This window comes from Primulina tabacum, chromosome 1 (genome assembly GCF_025594145.1).
Source record: "Primulina tabacum isolate GXHZ01 chromosome 1, ASM2559414v2, whole genome shotgun sequence".
NCBI classification, from domain to species: Eukaryota; Viridiplantae; Streptophyta; class Magnoliopsida; order Lamiales; family Gesneriaceae; genus Primulina; species Primulina tabacum.
This window is the reverse complement of record NC_134550.1, coordinates 50,912,834-50,940,675: the sequence shown is the minus strand read 5'-3', so window position 1 is coordinate 50,940,675 and position 27,842 is coordinate 50,912,834. Positions and strand designations below refer to the sequence as shown.

General features: G+C 37.1%; 2 protein-coding genes and 1 long non-coding RNA gene across 12 annotated transcripts; 2 read left to right on the top strand and 1 right to left on the bottom strand.

Moving 5' to 3' along the window:
* The first annotated feature begins 10,549 nt into the window (after positions 1-10,549).
* On the top strand, positions 10,550-15,392 carry LOC142547030 (magnesium transporter MRS2-1-like). Of its 10 annotated transcripts, XR_012820574.1 has the most exons (9): positions 10,550-10,695; positions 11,377-11,482; positions 12,186-12,786; positions 13,335-13,463; positions 13,560-13,895; positions 13,973-14,020; positions 14,592-14,676; positions 14,804-14,886; positions 14,968-15,391. XR_012820574.1 is itself a non-coding variant. In XM_075655093.1 (8 exons), the coding sequence occupies exons 3-8, from the start codon at positions 12,205-12,207 to the stop codon at positions 14,809-14,811; spliced, it is 1,188 nt and encodes a 395-aa protein (XP_075511208.1). In that variant the 5' UTR covers positions 10,550-10,695; positions 11,377-11,482; positions 12,186-12,204; the 3' UTR covers positions 14,812-15,391. The 10 variants fall into 10 exon arrangements, 5 of the variants coding, with proteins under 5 accessions (XP_075511208.1, XP_075511195.1, XP_075511228.1 ...); XR_012820571.1 differs by having other exon boundaries at positions 14,592-14,886; positions 14,968-15,392; XR_012820575.1 differs by lacking the exon at positions 13,973-14,020 and having other exon boundaries at positions 13,560-13,912; positions 14,968-15,392.
* Positions 15,061-15,521, bottom strand: LOC142547065 (uncharacterized). The gene is made up of 2 exons (XR_012820586.1): positions 15,387-15,521; positions 15,061-15,337 (listed from the first exon to the last, which is right to left on the bottom strand). It is a non-coding gene; the product is annotated as an uncharacterized LOC142547065 (long non-coding RNA).
* Positions 15,522-24,832: 9,311 nt separating this feature from the next.
* On the top strand, positions 24,833-27,433 carry LOC142511886 (uncharacterized). Its single transcript, XM_075619666.1, has one exon. The coding sequence runs from the start codon at positions 24,833-24,835 to the stop codon at positions 27,431-27,433; it is 2,601 nt and encodes an 866-aa protein (XP_075475781.1).
* The last annotated feature ends 409 nt before the right edge of the window (positions 27,434-27,842 follow it).

Genomic DNA, 27,842 nt, shown 5'->3' with positions numbered 1-27,842 from the left:
TTTTGGGGTAAGATTGAGCTTAGCTAGACGTTAATTTTTTGCGCATCTCAAACTTCCAAATCAACTTTGCTGCCGCGGACTCGTGTGTTTGGATCGAATAGATTTGTGCGAATTTCGTGTTTCACGAAGGGCTTTGTTTTGGAGACGTAAGATGTAACAATTACATTTACTTTTGATTCATATTTCGCTGTAATGGTTTATTTTGGAAGGGGTTGGTTCTTCAGAACAAAGCTTCAGGCCTTCATTTGACAAAATTGTGTACAGTTGCTGTATCAAAACTATGGATATTTGATTCTACACCATTTATCAATTTACCTTTCTTAAACCAAAAAAGGTAAATTAAGTTGCTTCACTACACAACCATTTTATTGGATACGAACAAAGATGTATACACATCCACAGATTCAACACCTTTGATTGGTCTTGTGCAGATTTCAACTAAATGTGTCCCTATGCATTGACCCCCTCTCGTTGTAATCCATTCGTAAAATCTTTAAGCCAACGATTAAAAATATTCAACTACATATTTGCAACAAATTTTTTAGCAAGCTTTCTGAAATGAACACACCACGCATCTAATACCGATAAGTTCAAAGTCGTTGTTGGTAATGCATATAAAATGGCTAGCGAAATGTTGTATGAGTTCAAAGTCAGATGAGCAGCATAAAGCACAAATTATGGTATACATACTGATGAAAAGTTTCAAACATTGAAGCTTAGATGCATGTTCGCAATATGGTATCTATTAAACATTTACTTCAACATCTACAACAGATAGGGTCCTTTTTTTTTTTTTGTGTTGTGCTGTTTACAGAAACTAAAATTTGAACTCAAGAAGTCTGTATCATACAAAAAATGACTATTGTTGAACACAAGAAAATATTTGTTGTACTGGTACGCAACATATGGGCTGTAGATTTGTTAAACATAATAATATATTAAAATGTACAGGTACATAGCATCATTTGATTACAGTGGCACATCACACTAGCGAAATAGTCTTGACCACCAAACCGTCGACTACATAGACAACTATAATACACTGCAAAACAACACAAGGGTGACTGCAAGACCATTTCACCTGATAAACAAAGTCACTACATTACCCACTTGACTCGCTTGACGAGTCGATGACAACAACCGGTACACATTTATCTTCTGCAACTCGCTTCTTCGTGGCACCAGTGTCTGCAAGACAGCCACGCTTCTTGCTTGTCAGATGCTTCATTAGTTCTTTTACGTACATGTGTGCCACAGGGTGAAAAGGTTTTTTGGTTGATGCTGTTTCCTTAAACGAATCAGCAGGAAACAAACCCCCCATTTTTTCCTTCGTCGATGGTGCTGGAGGCTGATCAACACCATCGCCTTCTTCATCTGACAACAATGATATCAGCGGTACCATGTACTTGCTGGTCACGGAATCTTGAGACCCAGTGGGGAAAGTCACGGACATCTTGTTACCTGAGACAAAAGAATGTTTCTGTTCAGTGAGACAAATAGCACAAATAAATAGAAACTCAACAATTGCCTTAAGTAGAAGATGAAACGATTTAAATGATCACAACTCTACCAAATTTAATGCCACATCCTGTAACATACAGAAAATTAATTGATTGGATGTAGTTGGCAGTACAGGTCAACCACTACACATAGGCAGCTCTTTGCATTCAATATAATACCTTCAAATACTGTATAACTGGAACCGAAATTAATACTAATTACTGATAAATGCAATTAAAGCCAGTCCCATCAATCGAACCACCTGTGGTTTGAAATACCAAGGAGAAATGTGCACAAAAGAAATTAAAGTGTTTGTTAAATGTTCTTATCTCCACAACCATACCTAAGTAGCTAATTCACCTTCGCATGCAGCAATATGGCAGATTCAATTCACTACACAGCACAACAAAGAAGCTCAAATGAAAAAGCTTGATGCACCTTAAGCCCTTGCAATTATTTGTCCTCGTCCCTGTGGCAACGGAAAAGTTCAAAAAGTTATTCATAGCACTGTTCAATGAATATTAAAACAAAATCTAAACATTTTCAAATATTATAATGAAGTTCTTACTTTCATCTCAGCATTGCTTCACTGCACCGTGTATACATGGGGTTACAAATGAAATAACATTGACTTGTGTAGGTAAGAAGACAAATTTAAGATACAAAATACATTCTGAATTATATTGAACGTTACAACATGTACAATAACAAAATAGTACAGTATTACAACTCTACAACCAGCAAATAATTACAATGCCAAGTATTTTTGTGGCTCGTCAGGAAAATAACAAAAAAGGGCTAGGACATATACAATATCAAGCAACAACGTGGACAACATTTCGCACAACACTATTACAACATAACGAACATACACACAACATTTTACTTACGTAGTGATTACAAGAACAAGCATGAAGAACAGCATTAAACACAATATTGAGCAAATGCAACCAAAGCAACAACAAACTTGTTCGACAGATAGAGGTTTGTGATCCACTGGATCATTTGATGGAGCTGATGTTGTGGATGCCATGACTGACTTGGTTTGAACGTGTTGTTCCGTGTCAACTGTATCGGCATTCTTCAAATTATAAGACTGTGAACCAGAAGATGCATTGTATCCTTCTGTGTGCCGACGCTTTACGAAAGGAGAATTAGGATTTTGCGACGAATTTGAACCCATATCAATTTTGGATGATGGTTCATTGCTTGAAGTTACTTTTTGATACTCATCGTACCAAAAGAATCGGTTCCGATGTTTCAAACCGGCTGGACATATAAAGTAATAGTGGCCGGGTCGTGTCGAATGGGGACCAGCTTCACGTAAAACCATAAACCCATTGCTGCACTCGCACAGCGGTGCTGTCTTCAAATCCATGAAAGCTACGCTAAAGAATCATTACATGATTTCCTAAATGAGTTACGTAGGTAGACATATCTGCCTAAAATACATTTGCAACGGAATGAAATGTTTCGAAGAACAGAAACTTCAGCAAAACAAAAAATTTGTATAAAAGTGTTGATATTCAACTGAGAAATATCTACAAAAGCTGTACAGCGCGAAGACTGAGACTAACACATTCCCACCTTGCCACATTCAGGAAGCAACTCAAAAGGCAAGTGTAAAGGCATGAATGCAGATTTACGATGCCATGCCGGGGAACCAAATGTACATGGAAAGGGTTCAAGTTCAAGAGATAGGAAACCTGCTACAAAGTACAAATTGTCTAAAACACAGTAGGCAACCTTGAACTGGACTGTATCCACTTTTGCAAAAAATAACATCAACTACAGAGGAAATTAGCGTAGGGAAACCAAAAATCAGTAGCAATGTTAAAATGTAAATGTCCATCACTCCCACCCAATAAACAAGTCACCGATAAACATAATCCTCCCATACCATAAGGCACTCAGATTTCAGCATAAATCCTTCCATGAAACATTTACAAGTAAACTTCTATTTCACCAATGATACGAATGAATAACAGCAAAATCACGATGCCCAATCAACCACACACCTAAAATTTTAGTAACAATGCAGATAGAAGTTGAAATTTATATAAAATGTTAAACCCAAGAATAGCGTAACTCTAAAAACTTGTACACTTTTCTCGGAATTGCTCATATACCATGACAGAAAGAAATTCTCAACATATTTCAAAAACAAATTTACGGATATCAGTAAACGATCTTAAATCTAAAAACTTGTCATATTTTCTCAGAATTACTCACATTTACTGCAGCTGGTTGTATATCGAATTTCCTTCTACGCAATGTGTCCTCAGTTACATATTCTCGCCATTTCTCCAGACTTAATACCTGCAGAATCGATTTTAAATCTTTCACATGTTGGATTCACCGGTACCACATCAACGCAGAGTGTTGACGGCTAGGGTTTTGTTGCGAGAACGAGCAGATGAAATGTGGGGTAGATGAAATAGGTATTAGTTTAAAAATTTGTAAAGACAAAAGCAAATGGTATTTTTGGTAGTACACACATAAATAGTTTCTCAATCACACCCTTAAAAAACTCACCAAACGCAACACAGGATATAGGCAAACCATGCAAATCTTGGCATATCAAATACTTAATCATTTTGGTACTAATCATTTCATTTGTCCTATCATTTCAACCAAACGAAGCCCAAGTGTTCTGACTTATTTGCTTGATTAAGTGTTGTATTAATTTAAATTTGTTAGGAGATTGATTGTTTTGACTTGATTTATTAATTATACTTATGTTTTTCATCAATATAAATTTATTCCTACATTTTTTATAACCTTTGTTTATGTTAAAAAAGAATAATAATTGAAAGTATTAAAAGAAATTTTTTTTTGAATAAATGACTAATAAATCACATGTACTATTTGAATATAAGTTTTGTTTATATTAAAAAACTATATGTTTTTTATATAACATTAGAATAACTGAAAGTACTAAAAAATATAGTTTTTTCTTGTAAAATGAATAATAAATTACATATATTATTTCAATATAAATTTATTGTAGTATGTTAAAAATCGGAGACATTTAATTTCAATTATGACCACGAGTAAGAAAACTACTAACGATTTTAGCAATATCTAATCAAATCTTTCATATAATACATCAAATTAAAATAAAAAAATATTACAAAAAGATACAATAATACGACCGAAGTAATTGTGCAGCTCGAAAAAATTAATTAATGATGATGGTGACGATGCCCCCCCAGTGCCACACGAATGTTTTCTAATAACTCTATGTCCACGAGCTAACATCTCCTCAACATCTCTATGTGTACGTGTTTGTGCTGCAGACGTACTGGTATCACCAATGTTATCACAATCTCATATCCTTATGTTTCTGAATATTATTGAAATGGTACAGGCGATGTGTTTAATGTGTGGCGACTCTCACTCATAAACGATCGAAAGTCACTTTGTAAAAATTGTGTAAAACAACAGGCAAATGGAGTGTGGTAAGCATATTCATATGATGGAAAGCTTGAAACCACAGGCGGAGTAGTGTATGCAGTATTTGAAGTTGATGGTCCAGTGTGACTCTCATTTTGTGTCCACGTCGGTAGAGGTTGCATATAATTTGGGCGTGTCTGTGACATAGATGCATATATTATGTATGCTATCTTTAATACAAAAAATAAAAATATATGTACAGATGTAGATAAATTGAACATTTCTTACGATAAATTGTCGGTAGTTTGTATCTACAAGATGATAGCCAATGACGTTAGAGGGTACCAATGTTGGAAAAAAAAGTGAAATACAATGATACCAACCAATATAATCTATTGCGATGCCGGGTGTACCAGATATGACATAATCACCACCAATCATAAAATTATATTTGTCGTTCCACATCTCTACAAAATGTTTGTGATACGTCACTCAATCACAATTGTTCTGCTCTTGTCGCGTCAATTTATGAAAATTATCGAAGTTAGTAGCAGGTGGCGGGATACCCTGGCACATTTCAAATTGTCGAAGACAACGCTCTGATCTATGCATCTCAACTATATGAAAATTGATCAATGCACATGCCGACCGACATAGATGAATTCTATTTCCATCAAGAATTCTAGCAACCTCATGACTCAATATAATAAACGGCCCATAGAAACTGTAGCAAATAAAATAAAAAAAGTTATCAAGTTGATAATATAACATTTAGATTATATTTCAAAAGCATTAAAAAATTTAAAGAACTAAATAATTTGACTACCTGCCCTTTTACCATCATGTCAAGCATATCTCTCATGATACAGACTGAATGATGGGCCGTGTGTGTCCAAAAGAATCAACGTATCCACTTGTAATTTAAAAAAGTACACAATATAGTCATTAAAAATACATAACAAAATAATATTACAAGTTAATTATTTTTTATTAGTATTGTGCGCCGTATGGTGGTAATGGTAGACCTTAAAGCACATCTACAGCCTGCTCTGCTGACATAGTTACTTGTTGCGCTATATCAGGGCAAAGAAGAATAATTCTAGACCTACAAAAATCTACAATAACATACAACATAAATTGTCACATCATAAGAAAAATTACGTAGAATAAATATAAGGACCGTAGAAGTGCAAACATACATGCAGTATCTGAACAGGCCCACACAAATCGACCTTTAATCCCATCGATGTGTCGCACAGCTCTCTGTAAAGATATTCCAACACAGCAGAACCTCAGCTAAACGTATTCACCATTTCTATGTCCTCGAGAAACTGCAAATACATAAGTTTCACAGCAGCACCTGTAATGCCCGAGATTTTATTTACTGTAATCTGAGATTAATCTGAAATGATTTATGGATTAATTAAGGTAAGTATAGATGGAATGGATTAGGCCGGGAAAGACGCGAAAATATGTGCGAGGGAGGTGCTATTCGCGCATATGCGCGACCTAGTGCGCACACATGCGCGATTCGGGCAGAAGACCCGCGCATATGCGCGGAGTGAGGCGCGCATATGCGCTAGGTGTCCAGTAGCCAAGGAGCTATAACAGAACATTGCGCGCACATGCACGAGGTAGGCAGAGAGTTGGGCGCACATGCGCGGGGTGAAGTCGCGCATATGCGCGAGTATTGAAATGCCGAGACAATACGTCTCACGCATATGCGCGACTTATGTGCGCACATATGCGCGAGCAGTCCAGTAGCTGATTTCCGGATAGAGCTTCCGGCGCATATGCGCGGGGCTTAGGCGCGCATATGCGCGCAAGATGCAGAAGGAAAATAAGCCACTTGGTCTTGGAATGCGCGAAGATGTATATATATGTATATATCATGAATTCGTTTCAGAATTGAGAAGAAACGAAGAAAGGAAAGTGGGAAAGCTTCTGAAATCCCTACGCCTTTTTATTTCAATCCGTCCGTCAGATTTGGAATCCGACTTCAGTACTGGGTTCCTAGCGACGACAGCTACAACTAGACGTAAGTTTTGTTACGTTTAGATATGATTTGAAATTATGATATGGTCAGAATCGAATATGAATCATATATGGTGTTTATGATATAGTAGACATCGTATAATTGAAGTCAGATCGAAGAACAGATTGTGTATATAATTGTTGTGATTTTCGAGGTTGATTTGATTGAGATTCGATATCAGGATTGTATTGCTAATGATTATAAGTTGTACCGATATTGATTATGAATTCTGGTATTATATCTGTGATGTTGAGACTGATGGGGTTATCGAGACTGCATTGTTATACCGTCGAAACATCAGTAAATTGATATTGATCAGATTCAGTAGTGACTTCGATTATATCGTGATATCGTCGATATGGATTAGATTGTATCTTGATTCGATATTGATCCGATTATGTTGATTTGAATATTGATCATACTAGATTTTGAATTGAGTTGCATATTGAGATTGTGCCTATGCGATATTGTATTTCAGATTGATATGGACAGATTTGACTTCGAGACTTCGACTTCGTCAGACCGCGAAGACAAAGGTATAAATTAATGTTGAGTTGGGATTGCACAACTCGAGTGAGGTTTGACTCGAGTTTCCCTAAATCACATACCTTAGTTTATTGCAGTGATATTTGCAATTAATTATATTGATGTGTGTGGTCTATTGATTCATAGACAATGTATGTATTGAGTCATAGACTGATTCGTCTAGCTATCGGCTGATTCGCCTAGGCACTGGCTGACTCGTCAATTCTGTGGCTGATTCGCCCAAACACTGGATATATAAATTATATCGATATCGTTTAGGAGTTGATTCATTCCTATCGACTGAGATTCGATATATTTTTCAATATCCAGACACCGGGATCCCTAGATTAGGATTGAGTCGAGTCCGAGTCTGAGTGTGATTCATTACGTGATATTGATTTATGTTTCTGATTCGATACATGTCATGAATATCTGTTATATGCTTTTATATTGTGTATATGATTGCATGTATACATTGTTTATACTGGGATGTATTTCTCACCGGAGTTATCCGGCTGTTGTCTTGTTTTGTATGTGTGCATGACAACAGGTGGGGCAGGACCAGGATCAGGAAGAGGATGAAAGATTCAGAATTAGCGTGGAGATCCGGACTTAGAGTAGAGTGATTTTCAGTACTTGACCTAGCGACTGAACTTTAATTAAGTTAAATAAATGTTGTGCAAGATTTGTACTATCATACTGACACGTGTACCGGATTTATTATCTTACGTTTCCGCACTTGTATATTAAAAAAATTTTATGTCCCACTATTACTTAGTTGTTAACTTTGATCTTAATAACAATTAAGTGTTGAATTAGGTTCGGGTCCCCACAGCACCTTCCGAGTCCGGAAACATACAACCACCAATGATCATTAATGCCACACAATGGAAATATTGTGACACGTCCTTTTCAGTGCTGTGATCATTTATCATATTGTTTAGGCAGTGGTCTCGCAAAGCGGTCAGATAAAGATGTGCACCTTTAATCTAATCTGAGAAGATGTAGGCATAAAACCCAACCAAGTTGCGCAGCGCTGTAGTAACATATGTTTGTCGTACGCGGTATCTACACCAGTGATGGGCATGCCATCAATATTCAACCCCCAAATGAGTGCAACATCCTGCAGGGTGATTGTTGCCTCGCCAACTTTAAGGTGTAATGTGTGTGTCTCGCGACACCATTTTTCAACTATGGCTGTAAGCAAGTGATTATCATATTTTTTAATAGGACCACAGTGAATGACACCGTAGAAACTCGTGCATGCTAGACATAGGCGGACACGGTGGTGAATTCCAGTATTATGCAATCTCCAAATACATTTGTCAGATCGGCATAGAGGTATGAGTGCATTTATGTTTTCAGCTTTGATATTATTTGAAATGTGTTTACCCAGCAAATACAACATATTATCCGTATTTTCAGCCATCTAGCAAACAAAAAATCAGGATATAACATATATTATATTTTTTAAATCCAAAATGTAACTACATATTTTATATTAAATAAAATTATTTTGTTTCTCGGCCGTAAATAATAATATGTAATTGCTGATGACGAATTGATAAATATGATAAAGATGATTAATTTATTTTAAAAATAATTAATAATTCTTAATACTTAAATAAGCTAATTAGATTAAATGATTAAGCTGTCTTTAACTATTATTAATTAAAGAATATAAGTTTAAAATATTATTGTAGTATATCATATTAAAATTAACTAAAGAATTAAAAAAATTAATATTGTTATTATAATTATCATGTGTAATATTTAATTTAATCAATCAAATTTTTAAAAATATGTATTAGATAATAATATATTCAAAATAGTATAGATATTTAAATAATCTTATTTATAGAAAAATATATATTTCCGTTTATTCCTAATTATGATTGACAAATATAGTAAAAACCACTTTTAAAAAAATAATTATTACACTTTATGTAAAGATGTTATTTTAAAATTAGTACGGTTTGCTAAATATTTCACAATACAACCTTCTACAATTAAAAATATTTCTCTTTTCTATTTGTAAGATTTTTTAAATATAAAAAATATATAAATTGTTTTAAAACAAAAAAAGACTTCCCAAAAAAGTAAGAAAATTGATATATATTAAAAAATATAAGAATTAGTCATTTCAATAAAAATATTATAACGAAAATTTAAACAAGTAAATTTTATAATTTGGTGTACCACAAGATAATAAATAATTCATTTACTAATCGTGTATGAATGAAAATCACGGGTGATTGAGCCATACATTGATATTGGTTAATCCAAAATATTTTAATCTAACTCAAATATTATTACAGTCTTTAAACAAGAAAAAACAAACTTTAAAATTATACGTTGTTTATCTCATATTTCAAACAAAATAATGATTTATAATTAATTATTTCTCAGAATATGTTAATTTATGTCGTACAACTAACAACTCTCTAAATAAAATTTTTATATCGTTCTCATAATAATAACAATACTAATACGAAAATAATTTCAATATTATCAACAAAAAAAATAACGTAACATTTTAAGAGTTGCTCGAATGAAATGGATGACAAATCAACAAACAATTATCACCTAACAACGTTAAACATTTTTATCAAAAAATAACATTATAAAATATAATTATTTCAATAATAAAAAAAAAATTAATATCTGTCAAATACTTCAAAATTAGTAATGCTCGATAAACCAACGCAGCATAGTCGAAAAACACAACCGGAAACAAGAATTTGTTACAACCTTTAAGAATTTTGCGCAAATGTTTACGCAAATGAAACTGAGGAAATTTGCGTAAATGAATCGACGAAATGAGTGCAATATAAAGGCGGAAGGAGTGTTTGAATTCGTGACACACTATCTCGGCCTTTACTCTATTTTTTTTATTTATTTCTTTAAAAAAATTAGAATCCAGTGCACATTTTTGCAGATTGCATTATTTTTAACCTCCCTCAGTTTTGTAATATTTTAATAAATAGTTTTTTAATTTATATTATTTTTAAAAAAACCCTTTAGACCACATGCCACGTGTACCTAACTATATATAGGATGAACGTCAGCCGCTAATATAACAGAGCCCAAGCTTGTTTTTATCAAATTAAAAAAAAAGGCTTTCTGTGTATGAACGCTTGATTTGCTGCATCTATGAGGGTTTCTTCTCCTCTGACCCAAAACGTCGTCGTTTCACCGTCCCTTATTTCTTGTATCATCTCCATCACCCACTTAGAGATGTCAATGGGACGGGTATGTTATGGGTATGGCTAAACTCAAGACCCGTCCCATGAAGAAAACTTCGACCCATTATCCGTCCCACCCTGGTTAAATATTCTTCGGATCCGTCCCACCCCAAATACGAAACGGGGCCGGTTAGACCCGTGAGACCTGAATTTTTTTAAAATTAAAACTGTAATCTTCTCTTTCACATGACTGATTATGAAACAAACAAACATCTAAATACAATACAATAGGAAACTAATCATGTCTTCAATCACACTTAATAATAACAAACAAAGTATTTTTACGATATAAAGAATTACATAAAAAAAGAGTTACTAGCTCTCCAAAAAAATCTTGACATCCCAAAAAATAAGTCATAAGAGAACTTAAACATATCAATATAAAATCAGCGAGTAAGAAATATTTCAGACACATTCTTCATGATCATCTTCCTCTTCATCAAGAATGATGAGACAAGTTGGTAAACTACTTGAAAATTAATAAAACTAAAACCTGGAATATTTATATCTACATATATAGGACGGGTATTATAAGACCCATGACCCGCCTCATACCCAAACGAATTTAAAAAATTGGATCCGAGACCCACCTCGTTATCCATTTAATATACCCAAACCCATTCCATCTGAGACGGTCCATCAGACCCATTGACATCCCTGCACCCACTAGCTCAGTATTCAATCAATCAACTTCTCGATCTCCATTTTTTCAATCTTCACTTAACTTCGTCGATCATTGAGAGAATCAATTCATATGTTGCTACTTGCATTGATCATTGAGGTGATTGTGATTCTTATTTCTCGATCGTTTATCATTTCTGAATATATTTTAGTCTAGTCCCAATTAATGCGCTCACAATCTGCCAGAGACAGATCAAACGGGGTGGGAAGTTGGTTGTTAGCTGAAAACATGTGCCCGTTTCATTATTATTATTTTTATTTATTTAGATATGGAAAATTTTGTAATCGCCTGGAGTCCTAGACAAAGTTTTAGGTTTTGTTCCTGTTAATTAGAAAGAGATCGAATGATATCTTTATTGCAACCGTTTGATTTATTTATCATATTTTACTGATTGTTTATACAACAGTTTGTTTCTTTCATAAGTTCGTTTCAATCTCTAAAAGATTGATCTTTTTGGTTTAAGTAAGGTTAGTTTGTAGATAATTAAGAGAAAAGAAAATGGCATATTTCATAACATGGTGAGAAAGAGGTTCATGTGGTTTATTATCCCAAGTTTTCTGGATTGTGTTAAATTAAATTCTGGACACCTAGCTAAATCATGAGTATGTAGATTCGTTTGAGGTCTCAATATGTTTAGAAATAAAGCGATCGAACCTCTGAAGTGTAGTTTCTCCTATGATGTGCTTTGTTGGAAAATTTTGACGCTGCAATGTTTGGACAAAATACATTCCATGACTGTTCTAAGATTGTCGATCCGCAAAGCTCAGTCACCAAATCCATTTTCCGTTCTTCTATTTTACAGCTGTGGGAACTCTATTGTGATGGAAGACCTTAAAGAGCGCCTGCTCCTACCAAAACCTGCTTCTGCTTTTAATCTCAGAGATTCGTCGTGTAGGCCGGCTGCCTCTGGCTGGCTAGGAGTGGATGTTTCTGGCCTCAAAAAGCGAGGGCAAGGCCGTAGATCATGGATACGAGTCGATGCAAATGGGAATTCCCAAGAGATGGAGGTTGACAAGTTCACCATGATGCGGCGTTGTGATCTTCCTGCACGTGATCTAAGATTATTGGATCCAATGTTTGTTTACCCCTCAACCATCCTTGGTAGAGAGAAGGCAATTGTTGTGAATCTTGAGCAGATTCGATGTATTATTACTGCAGATGAGGTTTTGTTGTTAAATTCCCTTGATAGCTATGTACTGCAGTATGCGGTGGAGCTGCAGCGACGTTTACAAGGGGCGGAAGTTGGTGAATTTTGGCAGTCTGGAGGTCCAGAATTAAGCAGAAGAAGAGGAAGCAGAAATTTTGACAATATGCTAGCTAATGCATATCCTGATTACTTGCCCTTTGAATTCAGAGCTCTTGAAGTTGCCTTGGAGACTGCCTGTTCTTTTTTGGACTCTCAGGTATGCAATAAGAACCTAGTTTTCCGTTCATTTCCCTTAACTTTATCTGTTTTCATTGCCTTTTAGACATAGATTGTGCATCTCAAATGATATGATAAACATAAAATTTCCTGATACTGAGAAGTGACGCTAAAATTTCGGTTCTGGATCTGTTAATGACACTCTGGATGTTCTTGACATAATATTTTCCTGTTGAAAGCACCATATAATAGTGGTCATCTTTGTCTGTGATTGTGCTTAACGTTTAGAACACAGAATGAAATTTGTCTTATCAAAATTGCTTATTATGTAAATGGTGATGGTTCTCCTCTTTCTTTCTTCTTCGTCTGCTTCTTCTTTATCTTATCTTTTTTCGAGTACAGACATGAATCTGTTCTTCATTAGTATAATGTCAAATGACAAATCATTCATGATGTCAAGTTTTTATGTTGACCATGTGAATACCACCGGATTCTGGTTCTTTATAGGTTCTGTAAATATCTCGTGTTCAATAATTTTTGGATCATATAACCAATAATTATACTCGGATTTATAAAATTTTTGAAAAGGCAGCAGAACTAGAAATTGAGGCATATCCACTGTTGGATGAACTTATGTCAAAGATCAGCACATTGAATTTGGAACGAGTTCGCCGATTAAAGAGCAGACTTGTTGCATTAACTCGGAGGGTTCAAAAGGTCTGAAATCAATCTGATAAGTTCACCATCTTTCATGTCCCCTGGTGATTTGGATCTGATATATACTTCCTACATATTTCTAATGTTATTTTGTAGGTTAGGGATGAGATAGAGCAGCTCATGGATGATGATGGAGACATGGCTGAAATGTATCTTACTGAGAAGAAAAGACACATGGAATCATCTTTTTATGGAGATCGATCTTTGATGGGAATCCGATCAATTGATGGGTTGCTGTCTGTTTCTGCTCCTATTTCTCCTGTTTCTTCACCCCCTGGTGGCAGGAAGCTTGAAAAAAGCCTGAGTATTTCCAGGAGCAGACAGGAGAGTGTGAGGAGTTCAGAAAGCGTTGTTAATAGAATAGAAGAGCTAGAAATGTTGTTGGAGGCATACTTTGTTGTCATTGATAGCACCCTCAACAAATTGACTTCGGTATCATCTACAACCATGTATATGCATTTTCTTATGTTTATTCTCTCTTGTTGTAACAATTTCTTGTCTAATTTTAGCTGAAGGAGTATATTGATGATACTGAAGACTTCATCAACATTCAGCTGGTGTGACAACCTTTTACCTACTCAACTTCTTTCTTTATTCCTGAAGAAATACACGTCTTCTGTTAAAAGCAAGAGATGTGTTTCAAGTGGTGTGCACTATTTCTAAGTGAGCTGTAGATTAAATATGATTAAAAATCTTCTTTCATTACATGGACCCTTTTAACAATCTTGACCTGATGAACAAACTGTGTATGAAATTTTGTTTCTAGCTGCTTAAAGGTTGTAATTCTTAATCGTTGTGAAAAAGAACTGTGTGTTAATATAGAAATCTTCATCTGGACTGATTTACTAATCTGAGATTCAAGATAATGGGAGGTGCAATTGTAAGTCCTGATAAACCTTAGAAGCCACACTTCTAATCTATTAACCCCTTCAAAAATCATTTGAAAAGATAATGTTGGGATACCACTTGAGATTCAGAGTGCCTGTTGTGACAGTCTATGTTCTCTGCATTTATTTCAACATGCTTTGAATTTTTTGATGCTTGCTTTAGTCATCATAGTCAAATATCCACGGAATTTCAATGTCTAGTTTGTGGTGCCAAATGAATTGGATCATAATTTTTGTGCAGGATAATGTTCGAAACCAGCTTATACAGTTTGAGTTATTACTTACTACGGCAACATTTGTTGTTGCCATATTTGCTGTTGTAGCCGGTATATTTGGAATGAACTTTCCTGTTCCGTTGTTCAATGACCCGGATGCATTCAAATGGGTCATGATAATCACTGGAGTTTCTGGACTCATTATGTTTTGCCTATTTTTATGGTTTTACAAGTATAGAAGGTTGATGCCGCTATAGAAAATGGATAGAGCAGATGTATCTCTTGCTCTAGTCACTAAGTTGTTCAGGATCCAGACTTGAGGTACAGGTTCTAGCTCGTGTAATTTCACTTTTCCTTCTCATTTCCGTCTCTCCTCTAATCACTAAGTTGTTCAGGATTCAGACTTGAGGTACAGGTTCTAGCTCGTGCAATTTCACTTTTCCTTCTCATTTCCGCGAATGAGGAAATGTGTTTCGAGGTCATGATACTCTTCCTTTGGTCTTTGCCAATTACTGGTGTTGTCTTCCTCCCAACTGTCCGAGTGGTGGGCTGATTGTCCCTTGCTGCAGCCTTGCTTTTCTTGTCTATTTCCCAGCAAGGAATGGAACTGGGATCCACTTACCAAGTATCTTCTCCGTCGACTGACATGTTTCAGGTTCTTAGTAATGTTCCAATGGGCTGTGCTATATATCCCAAGTGAACTGCTCATATTTAGTTATTCACAAGTCTTGATGAAAAAGATGGAATTTTAAAATGATCAGTCCTAATTCACCTGTGTAAATGAAAATGATCTATCGAAATTCCTTGTATTTGCCATTCACCTGGATAAATGAAAGTTATCTATCGAAATTTCTGTAGAAAGGTCAAAAGGCGTTGTCACTTGTGTTCTTTTGTTCGCCAGTATGCCTTATTTGTTATTGTTTTCGGCAGTGCTAAAATATAATCATACGTACAAGTTGATCTATTTTGTCATTCAGTTCATTGTTCGTCTGATTTGCTTTGTTAACCAGTTAAAAATTTGTTTGGTAAGCATAAATTTAATTTGTATATTGATCAGAATAGTTGTCTGACTTAGAAAGGTAATCGTGATAAATAAACTATCATCTGAAGTTACGATCACTGACAAACTTTCTTTCCTCAAATATTGATGAACATGAATTCGACCAAGATGCCTGTTGACAAAAAAATGATTGTGGATATTACCGATAGATAAACTTTGGACCAATAATGTGGAAATATAGATAAAGATTGGACACCCCCTTTAAATGCATAATCTTCGATTAAAGTAAGTCTGACTCCCTTTTATTATCAATGAAATTAATTGGTACAGTTTTCATATGGGTTAATTGTATATACCATATTTGTGAAATTCTCAAGATTGTTAGAAACCATCATGAAAATAAATCTATTAATTTTTCGTATTTTCAAATCTTGAGCACATGCATCCTTGTCCGTGTGTATTTTCAATGGTATGTATGTGCAAGATTTGAAAACACGAGAAATTAATATTCGTAGGAGATTTTCAAGAGTCTCAGGATTTTTAGGTAGTGTATAGAATTAATCCTTCTCATATTTGTTCTACAGAGATTTTGCTGACATTAATATCAAACTATACGCATAAAATAAGATATTGAAATAATCAAGATGCAATATCAGCATATGTAAAGGATAATTAGATATATACTTCAATCTGCTAGCAGCTAGCATCTGAGATGCGCGAATCGCTAATATATATATATATATATATATATATATATTATATATATATATTATATATATATATATTATGAGTGTATTGTAATCACTTAAAAAAGTTATTCTTGGCTTTTGGTTTATAAAAATCTGTTTTTACGTGTTTTTAAACTAAGATTATGTATTAATTTTTAAGTAAAATTCAAAAGTTGATGAGAAGTTGATTTCACTTTTACAATTTTGTTGGAAAATAACATTGGGTGGATCATATTTTATATCGAATGTCCTAATTTACCAAAATTTGATTATTCTATTCAAAATGTAATTAAATCATTTTTAAAAAAATCATTTCCAAAATTTCAAAATAAAATCAATTAGTGTGTACATTTGATTGCACATTTAGTTATTATTATTTTTATTTATTTTTTATTTTTGAAGTTACACGTCTAGTTATTTTCAATATAAAATAATTAATTTATGAACTTTATGCATAATAATATCTTTATCTATATATAATACATGAACACAATATACAAATTACGAAGACTTATGCATGCAAATAAAGCTTTAAGTAACATAATCGAAAATCTTAAACAACGGAAACATAACTTAAAATTAAACAACTTGTAAGACTGAAATAATATCAAAGCTCATACAACCATATTGAACTACTGAATCAAAAATATAGTTCAAAGACTGAATGATCGGTAAACCAGCAAACATATACCTTCTTCTGCTAGTCCAACTTTGAGCATCTCTTATGTGTCGGCAAAATTAACGCAGTGGTTGGGGGAAATCATATATTGTTGGTCGGGGAAAATATGGAAACGCGTTTCACAGTAATTAAATAACTCTACAAATAGAGCTCTCTCATCTCATTTCATATTATCTATTCATCGAGTTTTCTATTATCATATAGCATTTGAGTGTTTAGTTCTATAATATTTGTGAGGTTTTTGTTCTCCTGTATTAAGAGAGTGTATGTTATCTTTGGAAACAAAGTGAGTGGTTGTACACCATAAAATATTATAGTGTAATTTTTTCATCATGTCCGTGATTTTTATCAAATAGTTGTCGCACGTGAGACCAACAAGTGGTATCAGAGCCTTGGTTTAAAGCCTAGACTGATCTTCCACATCAAAAAAAATTTTTTTGAGATTTTTTTTATTAAGGTGAGATTATTTTGTCAAGTCTACTAAATTGTTTTAGACATAATGGGGGACATGTACGAAATAACAAAGTTCAATGGAAGCAATTTTATGTTGTGGAAAATAAAGATACAAGTAGTTTTAAGAAATGAGAATTTCTTGGCGGCTATTAGAGATAGACCAGTGGAAATGACTGACAATAGAAAGTGGAATGAAATGAATGATAATGATGTTGCCAATTTACACTTGACTATAGCAGATGAAGTACTGTCAAGTATCTCTGAGATAAAAACACAAAAGTTATCTATGATACTCTGACAAAGATGTACGAGGTAAAATCAATGCACAACAAGATTTTCCTAAAGAGAATGTTTCATACTCTTCAGGTGTCGGAATCCTTATCGATGACCGACCATATCAACACACTAAATACTCTATTTGCCCAACTCACTTCTATAGGGCATAAAATAATGGAAAATAAACGTGCAAAGCTTCTACTTAAAAGTCTACAAGATTCATATGATCAACTTATCATCAACTTAACCAACAATATTCTTATGAGCTCTCTAAAATTCGACGATTTCTTAATAGCGGTTCTTGGAGAAGAAAGCCGGCGCAAGAATAAGGAAGATATGCTGGTAACTTCGAAGCAGACAGAAGCTTTACCGATGATGAGGGGAAGATTTATGGATCGTGGCTTCAGCGAGAGCCAAAGACGAGGTAGATCAAAGTCGAGAAGTAAGAAGAAAAATATTTATTGTTTTAAATGTGTCAGTAAATGGCACTTCAAGAAGGAGTTTACAGGTATCGAAGGAGTTGTCAAGGAAATGTGGCCAGTACTTCAGGCGGTGGTGCAATATTATTCAGTGAAGCGACAACTGTTGTAGAAGACATACACAAATTTTGTGACACATGAATTATGTATTCAGGAGCGACATGGCACATGACGTCTCGAAGAGAATGGTTTGATCATTATGAACCAATCTCAGGAGGATCTGTATTCATGATAAAAGATCATGCCTTGAAAATCACTGGGGTCGGTACTATCGAAATAAAATTTTTGATGGCACCATTTGCACCATACATGAGGTACGACACGTGAAGGGATTCATGAAAAATCTTTTGTCCTTTGAAAAATTTGATGATATCGGGTGCAAAACTCGTATCGAGAACGAGACCATGAAAATTGTGAAGTGTGCACTTGTGGTTATGAAGGCGGAAAATATTACAAATCTGTATGTACTTCTGGGAGAAACACACAAAGAGGCGAAAATAGTTGTTGCATCAATTAGTTCAGGAGAAGAATTAACAATGTTATGGCATAAAAAGCTCGGGCATATGTCAGAACGAGGGTTGAAAATTCTCTCAAAACGAAAGCTATTGCGGGTACTTATGAAAGTGTCAATACCTTTTTGTGAGCATTGTGTTACCACTAAACGGTACAGATTAAAGTTTGACACTTTCAATGCCAAAAGCAAAAGCAAAAGCAAAAGCATATTGAAGATAATTCATTTGGATATTTGGCAAGCACCGGTTGTATCTCTAAGAGGAGCGATATACTTTGACTCGTTCATTGATGATTTCTCTAGGAGATGATGGGTGTATCCAATCAAGAAGAAATAAGATGTTTTCCAGATCTTCAAAGATTTCAAAGCGCCGGTTGAACTTAATTATGAAAATAAAATCAAGTGTTTGAGGACTAACAACGGAGGAGAATATACCAGTGACGAATTTGATGTATTTTGTCAACATGAGAGCATCATAAGACAGTTCACGACGGCTTACACACCTCAACAGAATGGAGTGGCAGAGCAGATGAACATGACCTTGATGGACATAACAAGAGCCATGTTGAGAACTGCGGGTCTAGCCAAGTCATGTTGAGCAGAAGCAGTCAAAACCGCTTGTTATATCATCAATCATTCTCCTTCAGTGGCGATTGATCTGAAGACTCCGAAGATGTGGATCGGGAAGTCGTCTGATTATTTTTATTTGAATACATTTGGAAGTTCTGTGTACGTTCTGTACAATGATCAAGAAATATCGAAGTTGTATTCAAAATTCAAAATGCATCTTCTTGGGTTATGCTGATGGAGTAAAAGGGTTTCGCGTGTGGGATCCTACTGTCCACAAGCTTGTCATCAGTAGAGATATTTTGTTCGATGAAGATAAAGTAAGATAAGACAAAGACATGTTGAATTCAGAAACTACTATATTTCATGTGGAAAATAAGACGAACAAAGATCAAATTTCTTGTGAAGCAATACCAGAGCACGAAGAACAAGAACATGTTGAGCCTGAGGTTTCTAATGTGAGGCAGTCAACTCGAGACAGAATACCACCAGACTGGTTTTCAGATTATGTCACTGAAAGCATTATTACATATTATTTATTATCTGAGGATGGTGAGCCATCGAGTTTTCATGAGGCTACTCAAAGCTCGGATGTATCCCTATTGATGATAGCAACGCAGGAAGAATTGAAGGCATTAGACAAGAATAAAACTTAAGATCTTGTTACACTACCACGAGGAGGAAAGCTATTGGAAATAGATGGGTCTATAAGATCAAGCGTGATGACAATAACCAAGTGGAACGGTATCGTGTTAGATTGGTGGTAAAATGATATGCTCAGAAAGAAGACATTGACTTCAATGAGATATTTTTTAATGTAGTTCGGCTTACAACAGTCAGAGTAGTATTGGCATTGTGTGCGGTGTTTGACCTACATCTAGAACAGTTAGATGTGAAAACGATTTCTTTATGGAGATCTTGAAGAAGAAATCTATATGCTCTAGCCAGAAGGCTTTGCGGAAAAAGGTAGAGAGAACTTGGTTTGTAGGTTAAACAAATCTCTGTACGGTCTCAAACATGCGCCAAGGTATTGGTACAAGAGATTTGATTCTTATATCACGAGCCTTGGGTACGATAGATTGAGTGTAGACCCTTGTACATATTTCAAGAGGTCTATTGATGATTATATCATTTTGCTGTTGTATGTGGACAAAATGTTGGTAGCAGACCCCAACGAAGATCAAGTTCAAGGATTGAAGGCACAGTTGGCTAGAGAATTGAACTGAAGGACTTGGGACAAGCTAACAAGATTCTAGGGATTCAAGTTCACCGAGACAAAAATAATAGAAAGATTTGACTTTCCCAAAAAAATTATTTGAAGAAAGTCTTGCAACTCTTCAACATGCAAGACAGTAAGCCAATTTCGACCCCTCTTCCTGTTAACTTGAAGTTATTCTCCGAGATGTGTCCTAACAGTGAAGCAGAGAGGATGAAGATGTCTTGAGTACCATATGCATCAGCAGTAGGACGTTTGATATTTGCCATGAACTATACAAGACCGGACATTGCTCAAGCAGTGGAAATAGTTAGTCGGTATATGACGAATCCTAGAAGAGAGTATTGGAGCACGGTTAAGAGGATCCTTAAATACATTAAGGGCACCTCAAAGAATGCATTATGTTATGGAGGATTTGATTTTACACTCAAGTGCTATGTTGATTCAGATTATGTAGGTGATCTCGATAAGAGAATCTCTATTATTGGTTATATGTTTACGCTTGTAGGAGAGCAGTAAGCTGGGTTTCAAAACTGCAAACAGTTATGGCGTTATCTATAACGGAGGTAGAATATACGGCAGCTACTCAAACTTGCAAGGAGACAATATGGATTAAAATGTTATTGGAGGAGATCAATCACAAACAAGATTAGGTTCATTTGTTTTGTGACAGTCAGAGCGCCTTACACATCGCTAGGAATTCAACCTTTCATTCCAGGACTAAACACATTGAAGTTCAATTTCAATTTGTTCAAGAAGTAGTAGAAGAAAGAAATGTGGATATACAAAAAATTCATACAAAGGACGATATATCTGATTTTCTGACCAAGCCAGTGAATATTGATAAGTTTGAGTAATGCAGATTCTCAAGTGGCCTAGCGAAAAAGTAAGCAGCAGAGAATGGAAAGATTGAAATGATATGTGGATATGCGTTTGATTCTCAATCAAATCTCCAAGTTGGATAAATATCGGCAAAATTAATGCAGTGGTTGGGGGAAATCATTTTTTGTTGGTTGAGGGAAAAGATTAATTGAAACGCGTTTCACAGTAATAAGGGAACTTTATAAATATAGCTCCCTCATCTCATTTCATATTATCCATTCATCGAGTTTTCTATCATATTATAGCATTTGAGCGCGTAGTTCTATGATATTTGTGAGGTGTTTGTTCTCCTGAATTAAGAGAGTGCGTGTTCTCTTTGGAAACACGGTAACTTCTCGTACATAATATAATATTATAGTGAAATTCTTTTCATCTTGCCCATGGTTCTGACCCCAATAATTTTTATGTGTTTTCCACATAAATCTCGATGTCCAGTTTTATACTTTATTTTTATATTATTATCTCAAGTTGCAGCACGTGAGACCAACATTAAGAACCACCATGTTCGCTTGGTCCATCCAACCTGAGACTTGCCCCATGGAATAAGGTGTCTGAGACGAGAACAAAGATGCAAACGACAAATCGTCCGATACGTAAAGCACGAGTACACCGACTTATATGTAAATGCATGAAATATGTACCGGATATCTGAGATCAAACATTGTGTTGTCGCATCATATATATCTCATGAAGAGATCGAGTTTCAGAATGTGACCCTCTGATACATGATGTCTTTGTCCCGTGCATTATCTGATGTTTCTTTTACCATCTCTGGAGGAACATCGGTGAGTTGATTTTACTCCGATAGAACTCCCATAGAACAATGCAAACCTCTTACGCTTAATTACACATGAACTTAAAGGCGGCCACATGACAATGAATCAGGTGGGAATTGTGGGAAGGACAGACACCGGAAAATCTAGTATCCTGAATTTTTTATTCCGTCTCAAATCAATTTGTGGTGGATGTATTCTTTCCGATGGTATAAACATTGACGGTATCTCAATTAGACTAAGATAACAAGAATTTGGCCGTAGAGAAAATACTTAATTATGGTGATCCATTTGAACTTTCAGAGCCAACCTCGATCCGTTCCAGACCAGCTGCGATAAAAAGATTTGAGGAACACTCGGAAAATGCTGTCTGAAATATGAAACTGAAGCAGCTGGAGGACTAGACAGTCGACCGAAATATTATTCTTCATTGGTCAACAATGAAACTGATGAAGAAACTAAGTTGCTCTGCTTGGATGAGTGAACGGCAAACATGGTTATGCAAACAACTCCTAACCTGCAAAAGGCTACTGCAAGTGAATGTAAAATCAGTACGATTGTAACGATTGCTCATCTCATTTCCACTGTTGTGACCATGGACCACATGATCCTCTTCTTTGATCAAGTGTTGCTGGTAATTTCACATGAGATATGCTTTCTGTTTTCTTGACACGATAAGTTCATTAAGTCTCGCTGTATTTCTCCACAGGTTGAATAGGGAAATCCTCAGGTACTTTTCTTCTTGATGAATTATCTATATTTCCTAGCTCCGCCAGAGCATCAGCCTTGTGAAATTATATGCAAGTTTCTGTAGTTTTCACTGATATTACCATTTATCAACTCTAAGCAGTTATCAATATGCTTCTCTATCTGTTCTTGTTTAATCTTACATGATGCCCCATAATGTCCCGGGTTATGCACAACCCGGGACATAGATATAGAATAGTGCCCGAATCAGGGGCATGGATTATTCCCGGGTTGTACGGATAACCCGAGAATCGGGATAGACGGATTATTAAGTCCCACAAAGGAGCCTAAGGATAGCCGGGACATTTGATGCCCGGGCTGTGGGACAGACAGGTCGTCAAGGAGAATCTGCAGGTAGAATTCATCAGGAGCCGGAAGGCGAGTATCTGAGGAGTCCGATCATCCGGCTATTAGGGGTCCGGTTTCCTGTGTTATTTCCCGGGAAGCATTCCACCCGGACCACCTCGATATGAAATAAGCATTTAATACCGCCGATAAACAGAATGTATGTAGGTGACCTATCTCCGACATCAGTGCAAGTGGTTGGTCAAATCAAGTAGGCTGGATGTGACTACTATGCGATTTGACATGTCAGAACAATATGGTATAATCAGCCAATCTACTATAATTAATGCTCACACACACAAAACGAGGTCATCATTACATTCTCTACTATAAATACCAGGTTCTTTACTTGCATTTATTCCCTATTCAAATATTGAATACACACATTGAATACTCTCATTTATTGCTCATTTACTTCCACTCTCCACACCAATCTCACGGCCATCACTTGACTACATTGGTTTTATTGCTTGAGTATCCTACTGACTTAAGCATCGGAGTGGTCACGCCGGACACCCCTCCGGCGCCCATTCACGTGGTTACTTTCTTGTTCGCAGATCTCTCAAATCTCAGGAAGGAAAGAAGTTCGGTCCATACGCTTAACTCATATTTCCTTTAATTTGATAGCAAATCCGGTAGAGTACTCGACCTTACTCATCCATTTCGCCCGGGTTGCATCATTGGCGCCGTCTGTGGGAAATCTGAGTTCTAAGACGTTGATATGGCTCCTACTAGAAGAGCAAACCAAGACACTTCTCGAGTCCAAGATGAGAACAATACTCGTCTTTCTGGTGCAGGTGGCCCTCTACCTAATGGTCCTTAGCCCACCATTCATTTAACTCCCGAGGAGTTAAACAAGATTATAACTGATGCTGTTAAGATGGCCATGGCAAAGAAGACTCATACTCATCATTCCAGTCATCCTGAGCAGCAACGTGAGCAACCTCAGGAGGAGGAGAGAAGGGAGGAGGAAAGGGAATCAAGTGCAGGATCTAAATCTCCCACTGTGGCAGAGGAGTTGGAGGGATTAAGGAAGAATTTGAAGGCATTGGAAGGACAAGTTGTTTCTAAGAGCGTTATTAAAGTTGCGAAGGGTTGTCCATTCTCTGATGTCAACGTCCGGGAACCGCTACCCGGGCATTTCAAATCAGCCAAAATCAAGGACTATGATGGGAGTTCTGATCCCGAGGAGCACCTTGCTCGCTTCGAAAACATGGTCATGTTGCATTGTTATGGGGACCAAATCAAGTGTAAAGTATTCCTAACTACCCTGGTCGACTCTGCACAAAAATGGTTCGAAGGGTTGGCACCACAAAGCATCAATTGTTTTGAAGATTTCCAAAAGGTATTCTTGCATCAATTTAGCAGCAGCAAGAAGTACAAGAAAACTGCTTTCAGCTTGTTTGAAGTAAAGCAGGGACAAGATGAAATCCTAAGGGCATATATCAAAAGATTCAACCGAGTGGCCCTGGATGTGCCGGCCTGTGCACCCGAGACGAAAACCACCGCGTTCACGCAAGGGCTGTGGGAAGGGGTTTATTTCGATCCTTGACCAAAAAATTGCCTGAGAACTTTGAAGATCTCTTGTCCTGGGCAGAAAAATACATTAATATGGAAGAGGCGCAGAACCAAAAGAGAGAAGCTTTGAAGAGAGCCAGAGGAGACCGGGCTGTCAGGCCTGAAGAAAGAGCTCCCAAGAAAAGTGGCCCGGGACATTTCTCTCATGTACCTTTGAGAATTGCCTGGGACCGAGAGATTCAAGAATGCAGCTCGGATGTAGCCCCGCTTCCCAATCCAGTGACGAGGGCATCAAGGCCAGAGCAGAGAGGGTACTGCACCCTTCATAAAGATTTTTCTCACAACACCAGTGAATGCCGGACCCTGAGAAAGAAATCCAGTAAGCATCCTATGCCAGCATCACATCCCCCTCGAGATAAGTCTAGACAACCACCTTGGTTGTCTAGACGTCCCGGACCGAATATTCCTCCAAAGTCAGCAGACATCCCAAGTGGAAGCAGGAGGGAGGAAACAAGTTCCCGAGAAGAAAGGAACAGACAAGTTGAGAGGAAGGACCCTTCTCCAAGCCGAGGAGTAATAAAAATGATCTCGGGAGGGTCCACAGATGGTGATTCCAATCGGGCCCAGAAAGCTAGGAGCAGGAGGGAGTGTTTGGAGGTTGATGGAAGGAGGAGAGACGAGCCAATTATAAGATTTGGGCCAGAGGACCTCAGACGAGTTAGTCTACCCCACAACGACGCTCTGGTCATCCAGGCCCGAGTAGCTAATTATGATGTGTTGAGGGTATTTGTTGACAATGGCAGCTCGGTCAATGTCATCTTTAAGGAGGCGCTGGTCCAAATGGATTTACATGAATATCAATTAGAGGCGGTTGAGACTGCCTTGTTTGGTTTTGCTGGACATGCTGCGTACCCTGAGGGGGAAATCACCCTGCCCCTGACTTTGGAAACTAGAGACATGAGGAAGACTGTGATGACTGTGTTTACAGTGGTGGATGCCCCGTCCTCGTACAATATCATATTGGGGAGGCCAGCTATGAATGAGATGAGAGCTGTGGCCTCCACTTATCACCAAAAAATTAAATTTCTAGTTCGAGGACAGGTCGGGGAAGTCAAGGGATATCAACCCTCTTTCCGGAGGTGTTACGGGGAGACCGTCCGGGTAGATCAGAAGAAGGCAATGAGGGAAGGGGAGGAGAAGGAATGTCAAGAAGAAGGGGCTAAGGAGAGAGATGTGCATTTTATCGCTGAAGAAGAGCAAGAAATGGTGGAAATTGAGCCAGGAAAGCACGTCCAGGTGGCCCGGGACATCAGCACGTCCACCCGAGTAAATCTCTTGCAATGTTTAAAAACTAACATTAGTGTTTTTGCCTGGTCCCAACAGGAACTAACCCGGATCTCGCCCCAAGTGGCCGAGCATAAATTGAATATCCTCCCGAGATCCCGGTCCGTGAAGCAAAAGAAGGGGCACTTTGGCCCTGAAAAAGATAAAGTAATTGAAGAACAAGTGGGAGAATTGCTGAAGGCCGGGCATATCAGGGAAGTCCAATTCCCTACCTGGCTATCAAATGTGGTCCTCGTCCCAAAATCCACTGGGAAGTGGAGAATGTGTGTTGATTTCAAGGACCTGAATAAAGCCTGCCCCAAAGACTGCTATCCACTCCCCCGGATTGATCAGCTGGTAGATTCCACTTCTGGATGCGAGTTATTAAGCTTCCTGGATGCATATCAGGGGTATCACCAAATCCCCTTAGCTCTGGAAGATCAAGATAAAGCCAATTTTATCACCTCCGGAGGCACCTTCTGTTATGTTGTTGTGCCTTTTGGATTAAAGAATGCAGGGGCTACATACCAACGCCTGATGAATCTTGTCTTCCAAAAGCAAATAGGTTGGAATATTGAGGTGTATGTGGACGACATTTTAATCAAGACCCGGGAAATCTCCCACTTTGTTGATGATCTAGCTGAAACATTCACCACTTTGAAGCAATACGGAATAAAGCTCAACCCAGGCAAATGTGTGTTCGGGGTCAGAAGTGGTAAATTCTTGTGTTTCTTGGTAACTGACAGGGGAATCGAAGTCAACCCTGAAAAAATCAAAGCAATGATGGACATGCCTTCTCCTCAATCTGTCCGAGATGTGCAAAAGTTAACCGGGAGGATTGCTGCCCTGTCACGCTTCATCTCCCGATCTGCCCATCGGAGTTATCCATTTTTCCAAGTCCTGAGAAAAGTGCAAAAATTTTGTTGGGACGACAAATGCGAACAGGCTTTTCAAGACTTGAAGAAACATCTGGCTGAATTGCCTGTTCTGGCCAAGCCCGAGCCTAGGGAAAAATTATGGGTCTACCTCTCCGCTACTGAATTTTCTGTTAGTTCTGTGCTTGTCCGAGAAGAAGGAACCGATCAGAAACCGATATATTATGTCAGTCATGCCCTTCGAGGAGCAGAATTAAAATACAGTGAGGTGGAAAAAATAGCATTGGCCTTGATAATGACTGCTCGGAAACTAAGGCCTTATTTTCTATCACATCCCATTGTGGTCCTCACCAACTCTCCACTCGGGAGGATCATTACTCACGCCGAAGTCTTCGGAAGAATGGTTAAATGGACTGTGGAACTCGGGGAGTATGACATTGAATACAAACCCCGAGCTGCTATAAAAGCCCAAGCATTGACAGATTTCTTAATATAAATTATTCAACCAGTAGAAAAAAAGGTCTAGAGGATGTTTGTTGATGGTGCATCAAATTTATCAGGATGTGGAGTGGGGGTGGTCCTGGTTTCCCCATCAGAAGAGAAAAATCAAGCTGGCTTTGAGGATTGATTCCAGGATCACCAATAACGAAGCAGAGTATGAGGCTGTTTTGGCAGGGTTGCAGGCTGCCCGGGAAGTCGGTGCTTCCCGGGTCATTGTTTATTCTGACTCCCAATTGGTTACACAGCAGGTAAAGGGAACATATGAGGCCAAGAACGAAAAAATGCTCAAATATTTAGGGCTCATCACTGCCCGGGCAGCGTCTCTGACCGACTGGAGTATCGAGCAAATTCCCCGGGAAGAAAATACAGAAGCTGACACCTTAGCCAAATTGGCTGCTTCAATG

What these genes read in the sequence shown, in the direction of transcription:
- LOC142547030 (XM_075655080.1), top strand. Translation starts at nt 12,205, where the DNA reads ATGGAAGACCTTAAAGAGCGCCTGCTCCTACCAAAACCTGCTTCTGCT. An exon ending in GTTCTTTTTTGGACTCTCAG is followed by an intron (nt 12,787 to 13,334) that starts GTATGCAATAAG and finishes ATTTTTGAAAAG; the next exon opens with GCAGCAGAACTAGAAATTGA. An exon ending in ACTTCATCAACATTCAGCTG is followed by an intron (nt 14,021 to 14,591) that starts GTGTGACAACCT and finishes ATTTTTGTGCAG; the next exon opens with GATAATGTTCGAAACCAGCT.
- LOC142511886 (XM_075619666.1), top strand. Translation starts at nt 24,833, where the DNA reads ATGGAAGAGGCGCAGAACCAAAAGAGAGAAGCTTTGAAGAGAGCCAGA.